Below are 19,882 nucleotides of genomic sequence, written 5' to 3'. Positions count from 1 at the left end.
TAGGGAGAGATATAATTTTATTATTAAAAATTAAGTAGATTTAATGTATTAGTGATTAATTGAAAATAACTAAAGGTTTAAGATTTAATTGTTATTCGACAATATTCCATTAAAGGTCCTTACTAATGGTCTAAAGATTAAGAAATTATTAGAAGTGCAGATGCCGGAAGAGGTTGGGACACTAGTAGCTGATGTTAGCCTGCTGCAACTGGTGAATTGTTCCTTGACCATATTTGATTTTGCATTATTATCATCTTTTTCGAGCGATGGCTTAAGGAGACATTTACATTTTGTGAGATGACTATCACTACAAACGATATCTTCGGTCTATTGCATCTCCCTCATGCTGATAACTTTTTCACCTTTCCATTGATGAGCATAGAACCTCCAACCGTGATTACATAGACATACCTAAGGGTTACATGACGAGTGGTATTAGAGGAGTTTAATTTTAAAGAATGTGCTCATTTTTGTCTTTCTTGACTCTGATAGACCTGTGTCATTAGAGGATCATTTTATGTACCGTGAGGCCTATAGGGTGTACATGTTGCATTTCGTTGGATGCACTATTTTGGGAGATAATTTGCATGTCTACATTACATAGCCTTTTTTGTTGAGCTTGGAGTTCATAATAGCGCACGAAGTTCTCTCTACACTTCTTCCAACACCATGATTTCTTACTCTCTTATCAACGGTGCCCTCTAACTCTATTCCACTTTGTAGCGTTATAGCGTTAGCGGGCCCTCTGAGGTTAAGTTGCGGGTGGCCTGGAAATATTCCGACTGGGGAAGCGGTAGTCGCCTGTTGTTAGGCCACTTGAGAGATTTGGGTCTCTAACATTTTATTGTGGGTGGCCATAGCATCAACTTTGTTAGTCAACTACTTAATCAACTCATTTGTATGGATGTTATGATTCATAAACTCTTTGTTCTACTAATTCTGAGATAAGACGAAGTTCTCCATCATTAGTTCCAAGTTTGACTTTTTAGGGGCACAGGAACCGCATGGGATCCTTTTTTATTTTAGAATCCTGGTGGAGTAGTACGTGTAGGACTAGGTGCAAACAGAGCATTATTGTTTTTGGAGGAGAAATTCAGATGATTTCTCCATACGGAATTATACGTGTTAGAATATGGGTTTCCTTGCACATAATTAGCCTGGTCAGGGGTAGGCTAAGCTAATAATTGACAGTCAGTAGTGACATGTGCAGGGACTCCACAAATCTCATAGTTAGGAATCAACATAGCTACAGTAGCTGCAAGAGTGATGATCAAGTTATCAATCGTCTGAGTAAGGGCGTCTACTTTAGCATTAATATGATCGAAACTACTCACTTTGTACATACCGCCCTTGGGTTGTGTCATCTCAACGGGAGCGTGATCGCTTCCTTATTTGTAGTGGTGTTGAGCCATACTCTCAATCAGAGCGTATGCATCAACGAAGGGTTTATTCGTCAAAGCTCCTCCATAGAGAAGACCATTATAGATTATGAATAATCAACCACTTCTCTAGCCCGTGGTGTGGGAAGACTCTCATCATTTCCTTGTATCACTCCAACGCATCAAAAAGTGACTCACTGTCGTTCTACCTAAAGCATGTAATTTGGCTACTTAACAAAGTAGTTTTTCTAGGCGGGAAGTACCTCGCAAGGAACGCTTTCTTCAACTCATTCCATGTCGTTATGGAATTTGACGGTAGAAATTATAGCCAAGCTTGGGACCTGTCTCTCAGGGAGAAAGGAAATAGACGTAATCAAATGGCTCCAGGGTCGACGCCATTACTTTTCAGTGTGTCAGCGAATTGCACAAACACAGAAGGGAGCAAATTTGGGTCCTTCATCGGATTACCGAAGAACTGGTTTTGATGCACAATTTGTAGTATAGAGGGTTTCAACTCAAAGTTGTTAACCTAGATGGCAGGATTAACAATACTTGAGTGTGGCTCGTCTTGAGATTAGACGAAAAAGTCCTTATGAGGACAATTATAGTTATTCTTAGCTATCTAAGCATGAAGTTGTTCTAATCGGTGTTTGACATGAAACCAACGCTCAATTTTGTTAATCGATTGAACTAATTCCCCGGAGGATCGGGTGTGTTGCATACAATCGATAATAGGGAAAGTAAAATGAAAACAACAATTTCCTTAGTCTAGACGGTGTAATAACAGAGTACGATATTAACGATATTGGTCCCCAACCGCGCCAAATACTTGATAGGCCCGCAAGTGCACGAGTTTGTAAGCTGTAGCATAAAAGTTGTCGAATCACACATAGTCCAAATGACAAGTATTGTTCTCTACTACTATTTTGTTTATCGAAGGTGACGCAAATGGATTTGTTCGCGAAATCAGAAAGTAAGTCAATTTTGAGGTTAATTATAATAACGAGATCGGAATGAGATTCTCATCGGTCGTTGGCACTCATAAGATCGTATTTAATAATTATAACGAGGAAATGTTTTCTCATAGAAAAAAGATTAAGTTAAAGATATCGCCCGCTTTCGCGGGATCGGTACTGGATGTTGACTTTGTAATCTAATTGTCCGCTTTCACGTGTACATGTTACAATTCAAAAACCTGTTTGAAAAATAATCAATTTTTACTATGAAAAGTTATTTTTAGTAGAAAAGTAATTTAAAGGTACCATCGGCTTTCACGAGACAGGTACCGGATTTTAAACGTACAAATGCTCGTTTTCAAATGCCCGTTTATAAGTTAAAATCACCTTTTTAAAAATTAGATTTTTTTAATTAATTAGAAAAGTACTTTCGTTGTATTTTAAAATCAATTTCAAAATTTTCTACAATCATATATAAGTTTCACTCTTTCGAGTTGAAATTGGTATCACCTTAATTCTACTTTCGCAATAATCTAGTAACATTAAAAACATAATTTTCAAACTTAAAAATAATCCTTATTATAAATATTATTCATACAATTTATTAGAGTATTGTCGGTATTACGACGGTCCTCACATTCCGAATTCATTTGACTTAAGGTGGCATATTAAAAACGGTAAAAATAAAGCATGTATTTATCTTATTCATGCTGAAAACAATATACGCATACAAAAAGTAGCAATAATGTAAAAATGGAAGATGAGGGAACCTGAAAGCAATTAACTTGAATAAAATAAACTGCTCCAAAAGAAAACTTTAATTTCAAAGTCCGTCATAACAGCTTGAAATATGTAATTTTCTGCATTTTCTTTCGTTTCTTTCCGTTTTTCCTTTCTGTCGTCACTATATGATTAATACCTAAAACACTAACAAAATATCAGCATAACACAATCAAAACCGACATAATCAACATCAAAACACATGCAAATCGAGTTAAAATATATTTTAAATTTTCGTGTTATCAATATTCCAGAAGAAAATGATATATATGTAAGTGATATTCAAATATATATTAGTTTAGAAGAAAAACTTGATCTCAAAACATAACATATATTACTCCCTAAAAATAATTGATATTAAAAACTTTTGATTTTTATTTTTTCTAGAATTTTTCTAGGATTTGAATAAAGATGGTGATAACTGATAAAGATGGAAATGAAAAAAAAAAGGGAAGAAGATAAAGATATCTAAAACAATATTAGGTGTTTATCATGTATGTACTACTATAATTAATAGGCTTTGGAAATATAAAAATGTAAAATTTGTTTAAAAGACCCAATAATTAAAAATATGATATTTTATGCCGTTAAAACTGTCACTTCATTATCCAAAGGGTTACAATATATAAATATCTTCAAAATTAAAATAATCGAGAGGGAAAATAGAGAGAAAAAAGGGAGAGTATCTTGGCAAAAGATATGTCTAAATTCTGAAAAAGCTGTGGCATGATAATTGCACGACATCCTCTATTCATTAAATAATGGGATGCCAGCATAAAGACACAATACTATACTAATGACCACGAATGATACTATAGACTAATAGTGAGACATAAATCATTATTTCTGCACCAACTAAAGAGAGTTCTACATCACACAGAAAACAGAAAAAATGACTGTAAATGAGATGAAGAAAAAATCAGAACTAATCTTCATTCCTGCACCAGGGATTGGCCACCTAGTTTCTTCACTTGAATTTGCAAAGCTCTTAATCAATACTCATACCAATCTTTCCATCACAGTTCTATGCATCAAATTCCCAGGCATTCTCATTTCAGATTCATACATCAAAGCAGCTTTAGCCTCAGAGCCACAAATCCAACTCATTGATCTTCCTGAAGTTCAACCGCCTCCAGAAGAGCTACTCAAATCCCCAGAGTTCTTCATCTTGACTGTCATGGAAAGTCTCATACCTCATGTCAAAGCTGCTATACAGACCATTTTATCAGACAAAATTGTTGGGTTAGTCCTAGATTACTTCTGTGTTTCAATGATTGATGTTGGAAATGAACTTGGAATACCTTCTTATTTGTTTCTAACATCAAGTGTTGGATTTTTAACTCTCATGCTTTCGCTTCAAAACCGCCGAATCGAAGATGTTTTCGATGATTCTGACCCGGATCATCAATTCTTGATTCATGGTCTCTCAATTCCAGTACCTTGTAATGTCTTACCGGAGGCTTTTTTTAACAAACATGGTGGATATGTTGCTTATTATACATTTGCTGAGAGGATTAGAGACACCAAAGGGATTATAGTTAATACTTTTTCAGAATTGGAACAATATTCAATTGATGCATTATCTAATCATGAGGAAAAAACTCCTCCTATCTATGCTGTTGGTCCTTTGCTTGATCTCAAAGGTAACCCTAACCCTAGTTTAGATAAAGCTCAGCATAATATGATATTGAAATGGCTAGATGAACAGCCAAATAAATCTGTTGTTTTTCTATGTTTTGGAAGCTTGGGAGTTAGCTTTGTTCCATCTCAAATAAGAGAAATAGCATTAGGACTTAAGAATAGTGGAGTTAGGTTTTTGTGGTCTGTCAAGTCTCCACCAGAAGGGTTCTTAGAATGGATGGAATTGGAAGGTAAGGGAATGACATGTGAATGGGCACCACAAGTTGAAATATTAGGACATAAGGCTATAGGTGGATTTGTTTCACATTGTGGATGGAATTCTATTTTGGAAAGTTTGTGGTTTGGTGTGCCAATATTGACATGGCCTATTTACGCAGAACAACAGCTTAATGCTTTTAGGATGGTGAAAGAATGGGGTGTAGCTGTGGAGTTGAGAGTGGATTATAGAAGGGGTAGTGATAATGTGGTGGCTGAGGAGATTGAGAAAGGGTTGAAGAAATTGATGGATAGAGATAATATTGTGCACAAGAAGGTTCAAGAGATGAAAGAGAAGGCTAGGAATGCTGTTGCAAGTGGTGGATCTTCTTTCATTTCTGTTGGAAAACTTATTGATAATATTATTGGAAGTAATTGATAAATTTTCTTTCTTGGAATCATAAGAAGGAATAAGTCATTTTATATGTTAGTATGCATATTCTACCTTTAATAATGTCGAATGAATGGATATAAGTTGAATATGCAAATAATTGCTGTTTGTGTATCACAAACAATTGCTGTATATTGTATCATAAGATTGCAATTGGTTAACCATGTCACGTAGCTACAATGTATTGCGCGGTGGTCAAAATCACCGGCTATATCATTGAAAATCACAACACAAAAAGATAGTAACATTAATGTTGAAAAAATATATTAAAAAGGGACAGGGTGTAACATGTGTCTCATGTCGGTATAAAAGTCATCTGTATAGAATCATATCATCAATATCCCCCCACATCAAGGATTCTTTGTGTTGTTGTTATCAGCAAATAACCTTTCATCATCATGTAAGTACAATATATAGATCCTATATACAACCAGTACCAGAATATTCTTGTGCAATACATGGGATTCCTTGCTAACAAAAAATGGTGACTCACCTCTCGTAATAATAAAAATAGCATCTAGGTCCTTCTCTCAAATATGTGTAAGAATTTCTTCTCCTTCCTCACTTCTCTTGTACTCTCTCCACTCACAAACTCTCAAAACCTCTCAACTCTCAACTCACAAACTCTCATACTTATTCTACTTATGTTACGTTTATGTTACCATCAACGTTCAATCGATTAAAGAGCTCAATATCAAACACACATTTCGTAAAAGTTTTATTTTTATATACATTTGTAGAAACACACATTTCGTAAAAATTTTATTTCTATATACATTTGTAGAAATTGAACATTAGGTTATGTAATAGGTAGTTTAGATATGTTATTTAAATGAGTAATGTGCTTGATAGGTAATTTAAATAAACAATGCATTTTTTGGGTGTTGGATTTCGACTGTATTTCTGCCGTTTTTCATTCTTCTCTGAGTTGCAGAATATTACGAAAATGGATCTCCAAATTTTTTCAATGATTTGATTTTTCAGAATCTGGAAATGCATTTCTCGAATTTTTTCTATCTTCATTGTTTGACTTTATTTCATTGTGTTTCATTTGTATAATGCTTGTGTGGTTTAATTATAAGCATTATGATAACCAAGATTTATTGACGCACAACAGAGTTGCGCAACATGCATCGATTCAAAGAAAAATAGTTCGATCATCACAGGCACCGGTCAATTCTAGTTCGATTGATGCGGAGGTGTCAACTTCTGAGGCCCATGCATCTCCGCCTCCGTCTTCTTGAAGGAGGCAGGAGTCATCTCCTAATGTCTCGGAATCCCCATTGGTACATGTTGAGGTACCCAAGGCACCCGAGACAACCGAGGCACCCCTGGGGTTAGAGGAGGCTTGTCCGACTTACCGTTGATGCCTCTATATTAGAACCATACTATTGAACATGTGTGGGATATAGTGGTAAAATTTAATTGTATTCATTCTTTGAAACACATTTATTATACCATTCTATGTTTCTAACAATGATTTAACTTTCTACAATACCATTATGCTAAAAAATGCACCAACCATGGCTGAAAGATTGCAAGTCGGCCACACCATGATGAAAAGTGGTTTTGGAATAGGTTACAACTATATAGGTTGTGAGACTTATGCAGTACCGATTATATTACTATTTAACCATGGTATGTTTTCCGCTTTTGTATAGAGATGACACTCTAAGACGTCATTTTTTCATCTTCCATGGGGTAAGATGTCCATAACATTCGACGATGTCTCATCTTTGTTGTATCTTTCGATTAAAGGAAGACTATTAGACCCCGACAGGATTATCAGAGATGAAGCAGTGGATATGATGGTGAGTAATCTAGGATTTGACTCAATGGATGCCTTATAGAATATAGAAGCCACCTGAGGGTGCCATGCTAGGTTTTGATTCCTAGAGAGGTTGTACGCACTGAAATGTTGGTATTCAGATTTCAGATGTCCTAAGAGATGTCGAGACATTGATCTATGAACAACACACAATGACAAGGTATAAACAATTAAAAACAATTCTGAAAGATAAAAGAACACACAGAATTGTTCATCCAGTTCAGTGTAAAACAACACCTACTCTATGGGCTACCAAGCTAGAGATGAGTCCACTAAGATAGTATTAATTCAAAGTCCTATGTAAACAACCTTCGATTACTGCCTTCTTACTTAATCACTACCCGTGCTATACTTCTACCTAAGACTCGCCTAGGTATGAAACCCTTCTCAATCCCCCTCAATCACAACCGTGTTAAGTTTACAAACTTTATAAGACACACTTCAAAGACACACAATCACTTAATGCTTAAAAGCTTATGAATGATTAACATCAATTATAAATCAAAAGTGACCGTCCTAATCTTCTATCAAGATATATTAGAGAGGCTCACAATTAACAAAACTGCACAAACCCTAACATAAAATATAATATTTGTTCCTCACTGCAATTAGGTTTGTCGCTTGCTATTTAAAACAATCTTTTGGAGTGGATTGAGCTTTCAGATCGGAGAAGAGCACTGCTGAAAATTCTCCAAAATCTCCTCGATAAAGATAGGAATCCAATTATTAGCTTCCTAAATATTCTCCATATTTAGAAACTAATCATACATATTAAAAACAAATACATTCTTATATCCCTAAATCAAGAGCCAATAGGATTGCATAATATTCGATATTATTCTGCAACTATAACTAAATAATAGAGTTCAAGGATCTAGCTGTACATAACAGTCACGATGTCGGATGATCATGCATTAGACATCTTACTCGACATGTCTCACTAGTTGAAGATAGAACATCTTGTTCAACATGTTGCCATAAGTTAGTTTTACCATACATAATGTCAATCATAAAAATAGAGAATTAACACACACAACAATTGCATGGGGCAGAGCAAGTCGCTGGTGATGATGACTATGTTATGCAGCATTGACCATACACATTGAGAGCATATTTGTTATACTTTGTTGGCACGTCCATTTTTGTGGACAAGAGTGCCACTTATTTGGATGTGGTTTTCCTGAGTTACTTCACTGGCTTGGAGTAGATTCATGAGTACAAATGAGGGGGCCGCTTGTTTGGTATACCTATATTGTACTCTAATTTATATGAAGTTTGTATGTGGAAGACCAAAAAAATAACAGCTAGTTGCATGCTGTTAATAGAAATATATCTTCATCTTTTGGTGTTTGTGTGTCATTCTCATAACACTTGCTCTACGTCATTACTAATAATTCGCATGTATAATTTTCAGACTTGGATCCTCCATCACTTTCCACAAATATCTGGTTGGTCATATGTTCGGACCTATACTGAATATATGCCATGTGTATGTTGACCACTTGGTAGTAGAAGATATACACTTCAAAGCGTACATTGATAACCGTAAGACACATCCCTTGGACGATATAGCCTTCTACTCTGGATGGTTGGCTTACGAGTCATGTATGATGTATTATGTAATACCATAAACCCCGAAAGTTATATATTAAGCATTACACGACAATCTAAGGTGTCACCAATGACAATTTTTTACTGAATCAAACATTTAACAAACATGCAGCAGAAATAATAACGTCATACATGAATATCAACCCAAGTTACGTATCTCAACTCGGACATGTTATCAATACATGAATATCAACTCATCTTATAATCACATCAACAAATACTTAGTCATTTATGACAATTAGCTGGTGTTTCATTACCAGCAATTATTACGAAAATGATAAAACTATAACATTCACCTCCTTCTGGACACATCTAGCCTCTTAGAATACCACCATAAAATAGGCACTCATGTCGGCTTTCCAATGCTTCGAATCGCGTCTCATTTGGACTTACATGTTAAAATTTATGATCAAAACAACTGGCGAACCAATCAATTGTTACCGCGGACCAATCTATTGGTCCCAGACTACTGTTACGAGTTTAAAAAAAAGAGAAAGCCAATCGATTTCTCCTAAGATGTGAATGGATTGGTCTATGTCCCAGTACTAAATTTTCCAATTTTTCCAAACAACCAATCGATTACTTACCTTGACCAATCGATTGTTCCAAATGTTTTTCCAAAATTTTTAAGGAGTCAATCGATTGCTCTCCCTATGCCAATCAATTGGTCTCAGTTTTTTTTTTCTTTTCAAAATACCTGCAACCTTCGTTTCTTCCGTATTTTCTAATCCAACCTCTAATCCTTTAAACTAATTCCAATTATATCATTCAAAATCATCAAATTAACATAAACACAATTTTGTTTACATTGATCCATAAAGAATACACAATTAGCAACATGTATCTATCAATTTTCATCATCAATTATTCATTTATGCTCATACCCTAACACACCTAATTTCACATCAAATCATCATTGAATCCATTAATTCAAGAATACCAAATCACAATATTAACAAAACATAATTTCACATCAATTCAAGAAATATAAAAATAGAATTACTTCGTCATTTAACAGACTGGCATCAATCCATATAAATAACGAAAATCATATTGGAGGTTAAGGGAAACCTCTTTACCCTTTCATGATTAAGGCACCCGTAGATGAATAATCTCTCTACCTGGTTATTCCAGCAAAAGTACTTGTTATTGAACTTTTCTCTCCTAAATCTTCTTCTTCTCCCTTCTTGACTCAAGCCTCATTTTTATCTTTCCTCCCAAAATTTCTACCTATCAGGAAACTCAACTCCCCTCATCCTTCTATTTATTTACCATAAAAATAATTCCCTTACTTTCACTTTTACTCTTTTGCCTCACATTTAACCCCATATTCATTATATTGTCCTTAATTGTCTATTTTATTTAAATTATACACTTATTATTTACTGTTACTAATAATATAATAATAATATTCTACTTCTACCTTTATTTTATTTAATTCATAAAAATATTATAATTTATAATTATTCTAACAGCTCTCAAAACCCCTATATTCTACCCACACTTTCTCACCACACCTCACATAGCACAAAATAAATATTTCATTTATTTTTGATAAAAGACATAAAATCATACAAACACACTAGATAATATAAATAAATAATTAAACAAAAATTGGGGTGTTACATAATCAAATCTGCCTAAGCGCGTCATGCGGCAGTTCGACTACATGAAGTTTATTTACAAAGACCCCTCTGATTCTACTCTTCTCGCTATGGCATGCAGATATGTATATGCCACGTATGATTATTTCCTTAATCATCTGGTACCGGATGATACACGAGGTACCCTAGCACCTAACGACTACAGTTCTGCATACAGTTACATCAAGTGGTATTTCAGGGTGTCACATCCTTATATGAGACTGGATGCTCCAAGAGATCCTCCTAGACCAGCTCAACAGAAGATATTGTAGGATGAGGAGGGTAGGGAAGATCATGTTGTTGATGTGTTGTCTAGAATTTGATGTATCATGGATATTGTGCATGTGCATATAGATATAAGAGTCTTTCTAGAAGGCTCTGAGCAAGGGACATTGTAGATGCCATCCTTGATGAGGCATGAATGACACTGTAGTATAGGAGGCAGATTAGGAACATAGGGCTCGGGCTCGGGTCTGTCATATGCAATAATATATAGTATTTCTATTAGAAACATTATTATCGTTTGTAATTTATTTTGACTTCATTATGGATTCTAGAGTTATTCATTTATATATGGAATTTTCGTGTTATTTGATAAGTGTATGGTTTAATTTCTATAAATTTAATATGACAGAATAGCTACAATACATCGTCAATTACATCAATGTATCTCTAAAACAATGTCCAAATTTACTGTCTAGTGTAAATACGGAAATGCATCTCCGTATTTTGTCTAGGGTGAACGCGGAAATGCATCTCCGAATTAATTTATCTCAAAATGAATGTGGCTCAATTAGGAATGCATTGGGTACATATAGGATGAATTCGGAAGTACATATCCAAAATAAATTTTAGGGGGAAAAGGGGGTGATACTTACTTAGGATGTGTTTTGGTGTGAAAAAAGTGCGTCCGAAAATGCACTTCCGAATTCTGAGAGGCATTTTCGGATTTCCATAGGGTGTCTCTCCACCATTTAAGATGGGAGAAGAAATTCCCAATCATTAAGGTACTTAGACTTAGGTGGTTTCTTTTGGCCATTACTTGAAGTTCAACCTCTCCCATCAAATCCTTATAGATGAGCCCATTATCTTCCTCTTAGTCCATAAAATATCTCCCCTTGTACTTGATCATTATCCCGAGGAGAAGACACGGTTGGATTTGCTGATAAATCTTATATATCAAGTTGACACATTGTTTGAACAAATCAACGCAGAGGCATTGCACTCCAAAGTGGAACTTCAACATCAAACTCTAACTCCTCCTACTACTAAGGTGCGGAACATGTTTTCTACTCCTTTCAAAAAATTTCATGAGGTCATTAATTCTAAAATACAAAAATTAATTGAAAGGTTAGAATGCTTGATTTCAAGACGACAACAAGATGGGTTAGAGTTTTCTAATTGCAACCATGTTTGGCATGGAACTCCTAAAGATTCTATTTTGGGGGATGATTCTTCTATTTATAGTAGAGACTCTGATATTGAGAAAATGAAACATCTTTTTTTGTGTAATAGTAGTGATTGTGATAGTAAAATCAGAGTGATTTCCATTGTTGGTATGGGAGGGATCGGTAAAACAACCCTTGCTAAATACATTTACAATCATCCTTAAGTTAAGGATAAATTTGAGTTAAAAGTATGGGTGTATATCTCGAAAGATGTCGATGCTCTTATAACAACTCCAATGGTTAGTTTTTTCTCAAGTTCACTAGCTGGCAATGCATTGCAATCTCAATTGCTTCCGTTGGAGTTCGCTAACATGTCAAACTTTGCACTATAATCCAACCATAGCATTGCATATAAAACTAATAAAAATACAGTTGTGGCCTGTGGGACTCAATAGTATCATTGAAACTATGATCCAACAACAACCTTGCACTATGATGCAGTCTCAATTTTATTATTTTAAATTCATAATCATTTAATATTAATAAAATATTAATGTATAAGGTAAAGTTGTGGGACCTAATATAAATTTTTTAAATTTATTCTACTAGAATAAAAATTAGATGAATTACTTTAAGATTATGTGACTTAATGAATCTAAAAAATAAATATCACTATTAGAGGTGCTTCTTAGAGTTTTTTAAACAATTTTTGAATCTATCACATCACAATCAATTGATAATGATAATCAGATCTCAAATTCTTGAATCTCACAATACAAAAGGAAATGACACCATTTACCCAAATTTTCTATTATTGTCATTGCAATAAATTTTAAATACAGTACTTCTATATTTTTGCTAATATTAGATGGTGCTTGGGTTACAAAATCGATTGATTGGATAAGTTTGATGGACACCTTTAGGACTCGTTTGGTGTGCAGAATAAAAGACAGGATAGGATATCTGTATCATATCCTATCTCAATCCAGTGTTTGCTGACACAAAAGGATAGAATAAGTTAATCCTGAAACTTATTCTATCCTACCTCTCACTAGTTCAAATTATTATCCTGAATATGAGTTAGGTTAGAATCCGGCAGGATAGAATAAGAAAATGATTTACTAAATTACCCCTATAAAATATAATTTAAATAAAAAACTAAATATGAAAAAATATAAATAAAGATTAATTTGATATTAAATTAAAAATATTAATAATTAATTCAATAAAATAAAAAATTAGAATATTTAAAAATAAAATAATTATTAAAATTATAAAAATATGATTTCTAATTTTATTTTTTATCAAATTAAATATATGTTCTTGTAAGGGTAATTTTGTCATTTATATATATATATATATATATATATATATATATATATATATATATATATATATATATATATATATATATATATATATATATATATATATATATATATATATATATATATATATATATATATATATATTATTTGAAATTATTTACTCAATAGTATCAATGAGTTTTTTTTAATTATTGAAAAATATTTTTTTTATCAATTTATTAATTTTAAAATATTTTACAAAATTATTTAGAAAAAATATAATTATTTTACAAGTATATATATATATATATATATATATATATATATATATATATATATATATATATATATATATATATATATATATATATATATATATATATATATATATATATATATATATATATATATATATATATATATATATATATATATATATATATATATATATATATATATATATATATATATATATATAGACACACACACGCTATCTATTATCTTGTGTCAACCAAACACATGATAAGATAAGTCTTATCATGTCTGTATCATATCCTATCATTAACCTGCTTGATATCCTATCATGTCTCTATCATATCCTGCGCACCAAACGAACCCTTAATGTTGGAGAAATGGAAAGTAAAATCATAATCACAACAATGAAAAGCCTTATATATATATATATATATATATATATATATATATATATATATATATATATATATATATATATATATATATATATATATATATATATATGGAGCGGTGTGGGGGTGGGAGTAAGGTGCTCATACCCGCACTCATTATTGTTTATTTTAGTGCATAATTATCAGATTTTCATGCTCGTACCTATTTTCATGAATTTTTTTTATCTGTAATGAGTATTTTTATGAATTTTATCCTACCCGTAATAAGTATTTTATGGGTATCAAATATAGATGAGTCAAATTGTCATCTCTTACACGTGGTTGTCATCGTCATTTTAGTGGTAGCCAATATTTTAATTAGAAAAAATAAAATAGACTTTTGAAAAATATTTTACATATTGAAAAAAAAAAAATTCAACTGTGAACAAAAAATGAACTATAATTTAATAACGTTTGAGGAAGAAAAACGAGTTAAACTGTATGATCAAATCAAAAGATTTATAAAAATAAATTTTAAATTGAAAAGAGATGGGAAAAAATTTAAATTGAAAAGGGTAGACAAAAATGACAAGTTTGATTTTTTTAGAATTGGAAAAGATTTTATGAAAGTGTCCTAGTTGATTTGAAATTAGAAAGAAAAATGATGACATGACGCAATATGAAAGCCATGGTAATTTTGGGAAAAAAAAATTTCTGTTTTTTTTTTATCACAACAAACTCAATGTAATTTATTAATCAAAAGGTGTTCAGTACAATGAAGAATCGAAACTAACATACTACGTCGAGCCCAAGAATTGGCCGCCCTCGCAAGAGAGTGAACAACCGAATGCGCTTGACGTTTGACAAACTTTACTTCAAAGTTTGGAAAGGAAAGCAATAAACTACGAATGGACTCAATAATAAGATAAAACTTGGAATCACCTTTTATATTGGATTGGATAGCTTGTGTCACTATTTGGGAATCACTCTCGAAAATCACAAATTCCAAGTGCAAGGAAATAGCTCCAAGAATAGCCTCTTTAAAGCTTCAGCTTCAAAGACGGGAAGAGTTCATGGATCCCATGAAGTACCTGCATAGATAAAATTGCCAAGGTGGTTACGCACACACCACCCCCTGTTAGTAGTGCCGTTATTGTTATTAAAAGCCGCATCCACATTACATTTAAGCCAACCCACAGAAGGAGCACTCCAAACTAAAGCATGATGAGACCGAACGTTGTTTGTTGAATCTTCTTGAGCTTGAAACCAGTCATTCCATATATGAGTCGCTCTTACTCCCAAAATTGTCGCTTCTTCTTTCTCATTATGCCAGACATAGTCATTCTTGTTCTTCCAAATAACATCTATCATAACCGCAAATCTGCCTGATACTTCTTTTTCTTCCTTCGAGCAGATAGCAAGAATAAGAGACTTAATGTCCTAAAATGCCTGCAAACGAGAGTCAATAAGATTAGACAGACCTGCTGCCCTCCAGCACTGATTAGTAACTATGCAACCCAAAAACAAATGCCATTATCCTCGATAGTACTCTCACATAACGGATAAATTGACGGGCACATAACAAAACACTGTCTAAGTCTCTCACGAGTAGGAAAGCAACCCGTACAAATTCTCCAGAGAAGGTGCTTTACTCTCGGTGGTGCCTTGATATTCCAAATACTGCCCCAATCCTCCGACCCTCCCATCTCCTTACTTCTTCTAACAGCTTGATACCAAAGTTTGTAGCCAGTTATCACACTATAGATACCATCCTGCTCTTCCTTCCAAATCAATCTGTCCTTCTTAACTTCTTCCAACAACGGAACTTTGAGAATTTTTTCCATGTCCTCCGCATCAAAAAGATCTCTAACAACTTCTATATCCCATTGCTTCGCATTGGCCATCATAAGATTATTAACAGACATATGGTAAACCCCTTATTTCTGTGGACCTCCTAAATTACCTTCACTACTCCCACGTATCCACGGGTCCTGCATGATCTTAATATTACTACCATCACCAATACTCCACCTGCACCCTAGTGTTAGAACCTCTGGGATTTCCAAATACTCCTCCAAATAAAACTTGGATTATAACCAAGAGAAGAATCAAAGAAGGAGTTATTAGGGAAGTACCTTGCTTTGAAAATTCGAGAAACAAGTGCATCTGAATTCGAAATTAAGGACCAACCTTGTTTTGCAACCATAGCCATGTTGAAAGCTTTAAAATCCCGAAAACCTAATCCTCCATCCTCCTTAGGGCACACTAATCTATCCCAAGCCATCCAACGAATTCCTACACCATCTTTTCCACCACCCCACCAAAACGCATTCAACATCCTTTCAATGTCCTGGATAACCGTCGCTGGTAGAATGAAAAGACTCATAATGTATGATGGAATAGCCTGAAGAACGAATTTGATCATAATTTCTTTACCCGCATTAGATACAGACCTTCCTTTCCAAGAATTAATCCTATTCCAGATTCGATCCTTAATATATGAGAATGTAGCTTTCTTGCTTCTACCAATCATAGATGGTAAACCTAGATATTTCCGTGTTCCTAACACGTGGCGCACTCCCATAATACTAGCAAGATCCTCCTGATTAGGTTTGGATAAGTTACTACTGAAAAACACCTCAGATTTAGTCAGATTAATCTCCTGGCCTGAAGCCTCTGCATAAAGCTTAATCACCTTCATAATATTTCCTACTTCGGTTAAGTTTGCCCTGCAAAACAAAAAACAGTCGTTAGCAAAAAGTAGATGGGACACTGTAGGTGTTCCTCTACAGATTTGTATCCCATGGACATCACCACGTGCTACCGATGCTGTCATGAGTTTGGAAAGTCCTTCTGTTACAAGGATAAACAAATAAAGAGATAGTGGGTCTCCTTGTCTAAGACCTCTTCCTGGTTCTATTGGCCCTGCTTGATCCGAATTTACAAGAACGGTATAATGTACCGAAGTAACGCACATCATAATCCAATTAATCCATCTCTCGTCAAAATCCAATCTGAATAGCACACCTCTTAAGAAGCCCCAGTCCACCTTGTCATATGCTTTGCTAATGTTTATTTTAAGTGCCAAATTCGATCTATTTCCTCGCGTCTGTCTTTTGAGGGTATGGATTACCTCAAAAGCAATCATAGCATTATCGAGAATCGATCTTCCTTCAATAAAAGATGACTGTTCCTCTGCGACACATTTCTCCAATAAGTGTTTCATTCTATTAGCTGGAGTTTTTGACACCAATTTATACACAACATTACAGAGGGAGATGGGACGGTAATCTTTCATATTTTGCGGGTTAGTCATTTCGGGATCAGACAAATGTTGGTGTCGTTCAGTGCCGGCGGGAAGTATCCCCTAGATAACCAATTTGTTGCTGCCAGCCATATATCTCTACCACAGAGTTCCCGAAAATTTTTGTAAAACGCCAGGTTAAAACCGTCAGGACCGAGAGATTTATTAGGATGCATGTCGCAAAAAGATTCATACAGCACTTCCTGCGTAATAGGGCGGAGTAGCTTCACATTCTCATCCTCAGTAATCACTTGGTGGAACAAACTGAGCACTTCATCATCATTCCTTGTCGTTGTTGTGAATAGAGTTTCAAAATACCTCTTTGTCACAATGCTTAGTTCCTTCTGTTCCGTGACTTCAGCACCATCCTCATTCTTCAATAAATTAATTTGCTTAAATTTTCTTCGTGCCGTAGCCGATTGATGGAAAAAGCGGGTGTTACGATTAGTGTCACGAAACCAATGCATCTTAGCTCGTTGACGCCAATAGATGTCCTCCTTGAAAAGAGCCTTCTCGTATTCACTTTGTAATGATTCTAGAAGACTTGTTATATGATATAATTATTCAAAAAAATATACTACATTGTACTGATTCTAGAAGAGTTGTTACATTAATAATTGCACGTCCACCAGTAACTGGTCAAATAATTTGATGCCAGCAAAAAGGTGTAACACTCAAATAATTGAATAATAGTAAAATGAGAAATAATTCCTATTCCTTCTAATCCTCTTCCATGCAAAGGAAGTCCTACACCACACAGAAAGCACAAACAAAAATGGCTTTGAATGAGATGAACAAAAAATCAGAACTAATTTTCATTCCTACACCAGGGATTGGCCACTTAGCTTCATCACTTGAATTTGCAAAACTCTTAATCAACACTAACAACAACCTTTCCATCACAATCCTATGCATCAAATTCCCAGGCTTTCCCTTTGCAGATTCATACATCAAAACAGCTTTAGCCTCACAGCCTCAAATCCAACTCATTGATCTTCCTGATGTTGAACTTCCCCCACAAGAGCTGCTCAATTCTCCTGAGTTCTTCATCTTGACTCTCATGGAAAGTCTCGTACCTCATGTCAAAGCAACTATTCAAACCATTTTATCAGACAAAGTTGTTGGGTTAGTCCTAGATTTCTTCTGTGTTTCAATGATTGATGTTGGAAATGAACTTGGAATACCTTCCTATATATTTCTGACATCAAATGTTGGTTTTTTAAGTCTCATGCTTTCGCTTCAGAACCGCCGAATCGAGGATATTTTCGATGACTCCGACCTTGATCGTCAATTCTCGATTCATGGTTTCTCGATTCCAGTACCTTTTAAAGCTTTACCTGATGCTGTTTTTAACAAAGATGGTGGTTATGTTGCTTATTATAAACTTGCTGAGAGGTTTAGAGACACCAAAGGGATTATTGTTAATACTTTTTCAGATTTGGAACAATATTCAATTGATGCATTATCTAGTCATGATGAAAAAATTCCTCCTATCTATGCTGTTGGTCCTTTGTTAGATCTCAAGGGTAATCCTAACCCTAAGTTAGATCAAGCTCAGCATGATGTTATATTGAAATGGCTAGATGAACAGCCACATAAATCAGTTGTTTTTTTATGTTTTGGAAGCATGGGAAATAGCTTTGTTCCATCTCAAATAAGAGAAATAGCATTAGGACTTAAGGATAGTGGAGTTAGGTTTTTGTGGGCTAACAATGCAGGGAAACAAGGGTTACCAGAAGGGTTTTTAGAATGGATGGAATTGGAAGGTAAGGGAATGATATGTGTATGGGCACCACAAGTTGAGATATTGGGACATAAGGCTATTGGTGGATTTGTTTCACATTGTGGATGGAATTCTATTTTGGAAAGTTTGTGGTTTGGTGTTCCAATATTGACATGGCCTATTTACGCAGAACAACAGCTTAATGCTTTTAGGATGGTGAGAGAGTGGGGTGTAGCTGTGGAGTTGAGAGTGGACTATAGAAAGGGTAGTGATAATGTGGTGGCTGAGGAGATTGAGAAAGGGTTGAAGGATTTGATGGATAGGGATAACATTGTGCACAAGAAGCTTCAAGAGATTAAAGAGAAGGCTAGGAATGCTGTGGTTGGTGGTGGATCTTCTTTCATTTCTGTTGGAAAATTTGTTGAAAATGTTATAGGAACTAACTGATGAACTTTTGTTCTTTATAGTTGGAGGTTCCCTTTCTTGGAATCATATGAAGGAAGAAGTAAGTTTATATGTTAGCAACTGAATCTTATGTAAGACTGTTCATTCTACTATAAAAAAATATTGAATGGATTTAACATGAATATGGAATTAGTTGTAGTTCATGCATGACAAATTTACTCAAGCAAATATGCTCTTGGGAGAGTGTGTAGTATTGTCCATTAACAATTGAACTTGTGAAATTTCTAAACAATACAAACAAATTGATTGTCAAAGACTAATTCCAAAATAATATGATAACCCTTTTAAATATGATGTGGTAACTTAATCTGATTTCAAATAAAAGTGAAGCATTTTTGGTAATAAAAAGATCTCAAAACAAAGCACGTGCTGCTAAGCAAAAGGGGCACGTTTGTGTAATCTGCCTTTATTTTTCACAGTAGAAAAGCATCGTGAACTATTGAACTCATTAAATAAATGCATTGAACTCAATGATGTATAGTTCAACTCAAGTCGAATACAGAATGTGAACTTAAATCAAAACTTGTGTGAACAGGGGCAATAGGAGATAGAGAGGCCAAAACCAACAAAATATACCAATGTTAA

General features: G+C 34.2%; 3 protein-coding genes across 3 annotated transcripts; 2 read left to right on the top strand and 1 right to left on the bottom strand.

Moving 5' to 3' along the window:
* Positions 1 to 3,908: 3,908 nt before the first annotated feature.
* LOC131634863 (UDP-glycosyltransferase 71K2-like) lies at positions 3,909 to 5,441 on the top strand. The gene has a single exon (XM_058905488.1). It carries the CDS (start codon positions 4,008 to 4,010, stop codon positions 5,388 to 5,390), a length of 1,383 nt encoding a protein of 460 aa, XP_058761471.1. The 5' UTR covers positions 3,909 to 4,007; the 3' UTR covers positions 5,391 to 5,441.
* A 9,435-nt stretch (positions 5,442 to 14,876) lies between these two features.
* On the bottom strand, positions 14,877 to 15,709 carry LOC131634881 (uncharacterized). The gene is made up of 2 exons (XM_058905504.1): positions 15,458 to 15,709; positions 14,877 to 15,245 (listed from the first exon to the last, which is right to left on the bottom strand). The coding sequence occupies exons 1-2, from the start codon at positions 15,707 to 15,709 to the stop codon at positions 14,877 to 14,879; spliced, it is 621 nt and encodes a 206-aa protein (XP_058761487.1).
* A 2,089-nt stretch (positions 15,710 to 17,798) lies between these two features.
* LOC131634871 (UDP-glycosyltransferase 71K2-like) lies at positions 17,799 to 19,419 on the top strand. Its single transcript, XM_058905496.1, has one exon. It carries the CDS (start codon positions 17,843 to 17,845, stop codon positions 19,277 to 19,279), a length of 1,437 nt encoding a protein of 478 aa, XP_058761479.1. The 5' UTR covers positions 17,799 to 17,842; the 3' UTR covers positions 19,280 to 19,419.
* Positions 19,420 to 19,882: the final 463 nt, after the last annotated feature.

The sequence above is a fragment of the Vicia villosa genome, unplaced genomic scaffold (assembly GCF_029867415.1).
Source record: "Vicia villosa cultivar HV-30 ecotype Madison, WI unplaced genomic scaffold, Vvil1.0 ctg.001374F_1_1, whole genome shotgun sequence".
Lineage (NCBI taxonomy): Eukaryota > Viridiplantae > Streptophyta > Magnoliopsida > Fabales > Fabaceae > Vicia > Vicia villosa.
This window is presented reverse-complemented; position numbering and strand designations above follow the sequence as displayed.

Bases quoted from the DNA above. Each gene is read 5' to 3' on its own strand.
- LOC131634863 (XM_058905488.1), top strand. From the start codon at position 4,008: ATGACTGTAAATGAGATGAAGAAAAAATCAGAACTAATCTTCATTCCT.
- LOC131634881 (XM_058905504.1), bottom strand. From the start codon at position 15,709: ATGGCCAATGCGAAGCAATGGGATATAGAAGTTGTTAGAGATCTTTTT. The intron at 15,246-15,457 runs GTAAAGCACCTT...CAGGCATTTTAG, and splicing joins ATATCAAGGCACCACCGAGA to GACATTAAGTCTCTTATTCT.
- LOC131634871 (XM_058905496.1), top strand. From the start codon at position 17,843: ATGCAAAGGAAGTCCTACACCACACAGAAAGCACAAACAAAAATGGCT.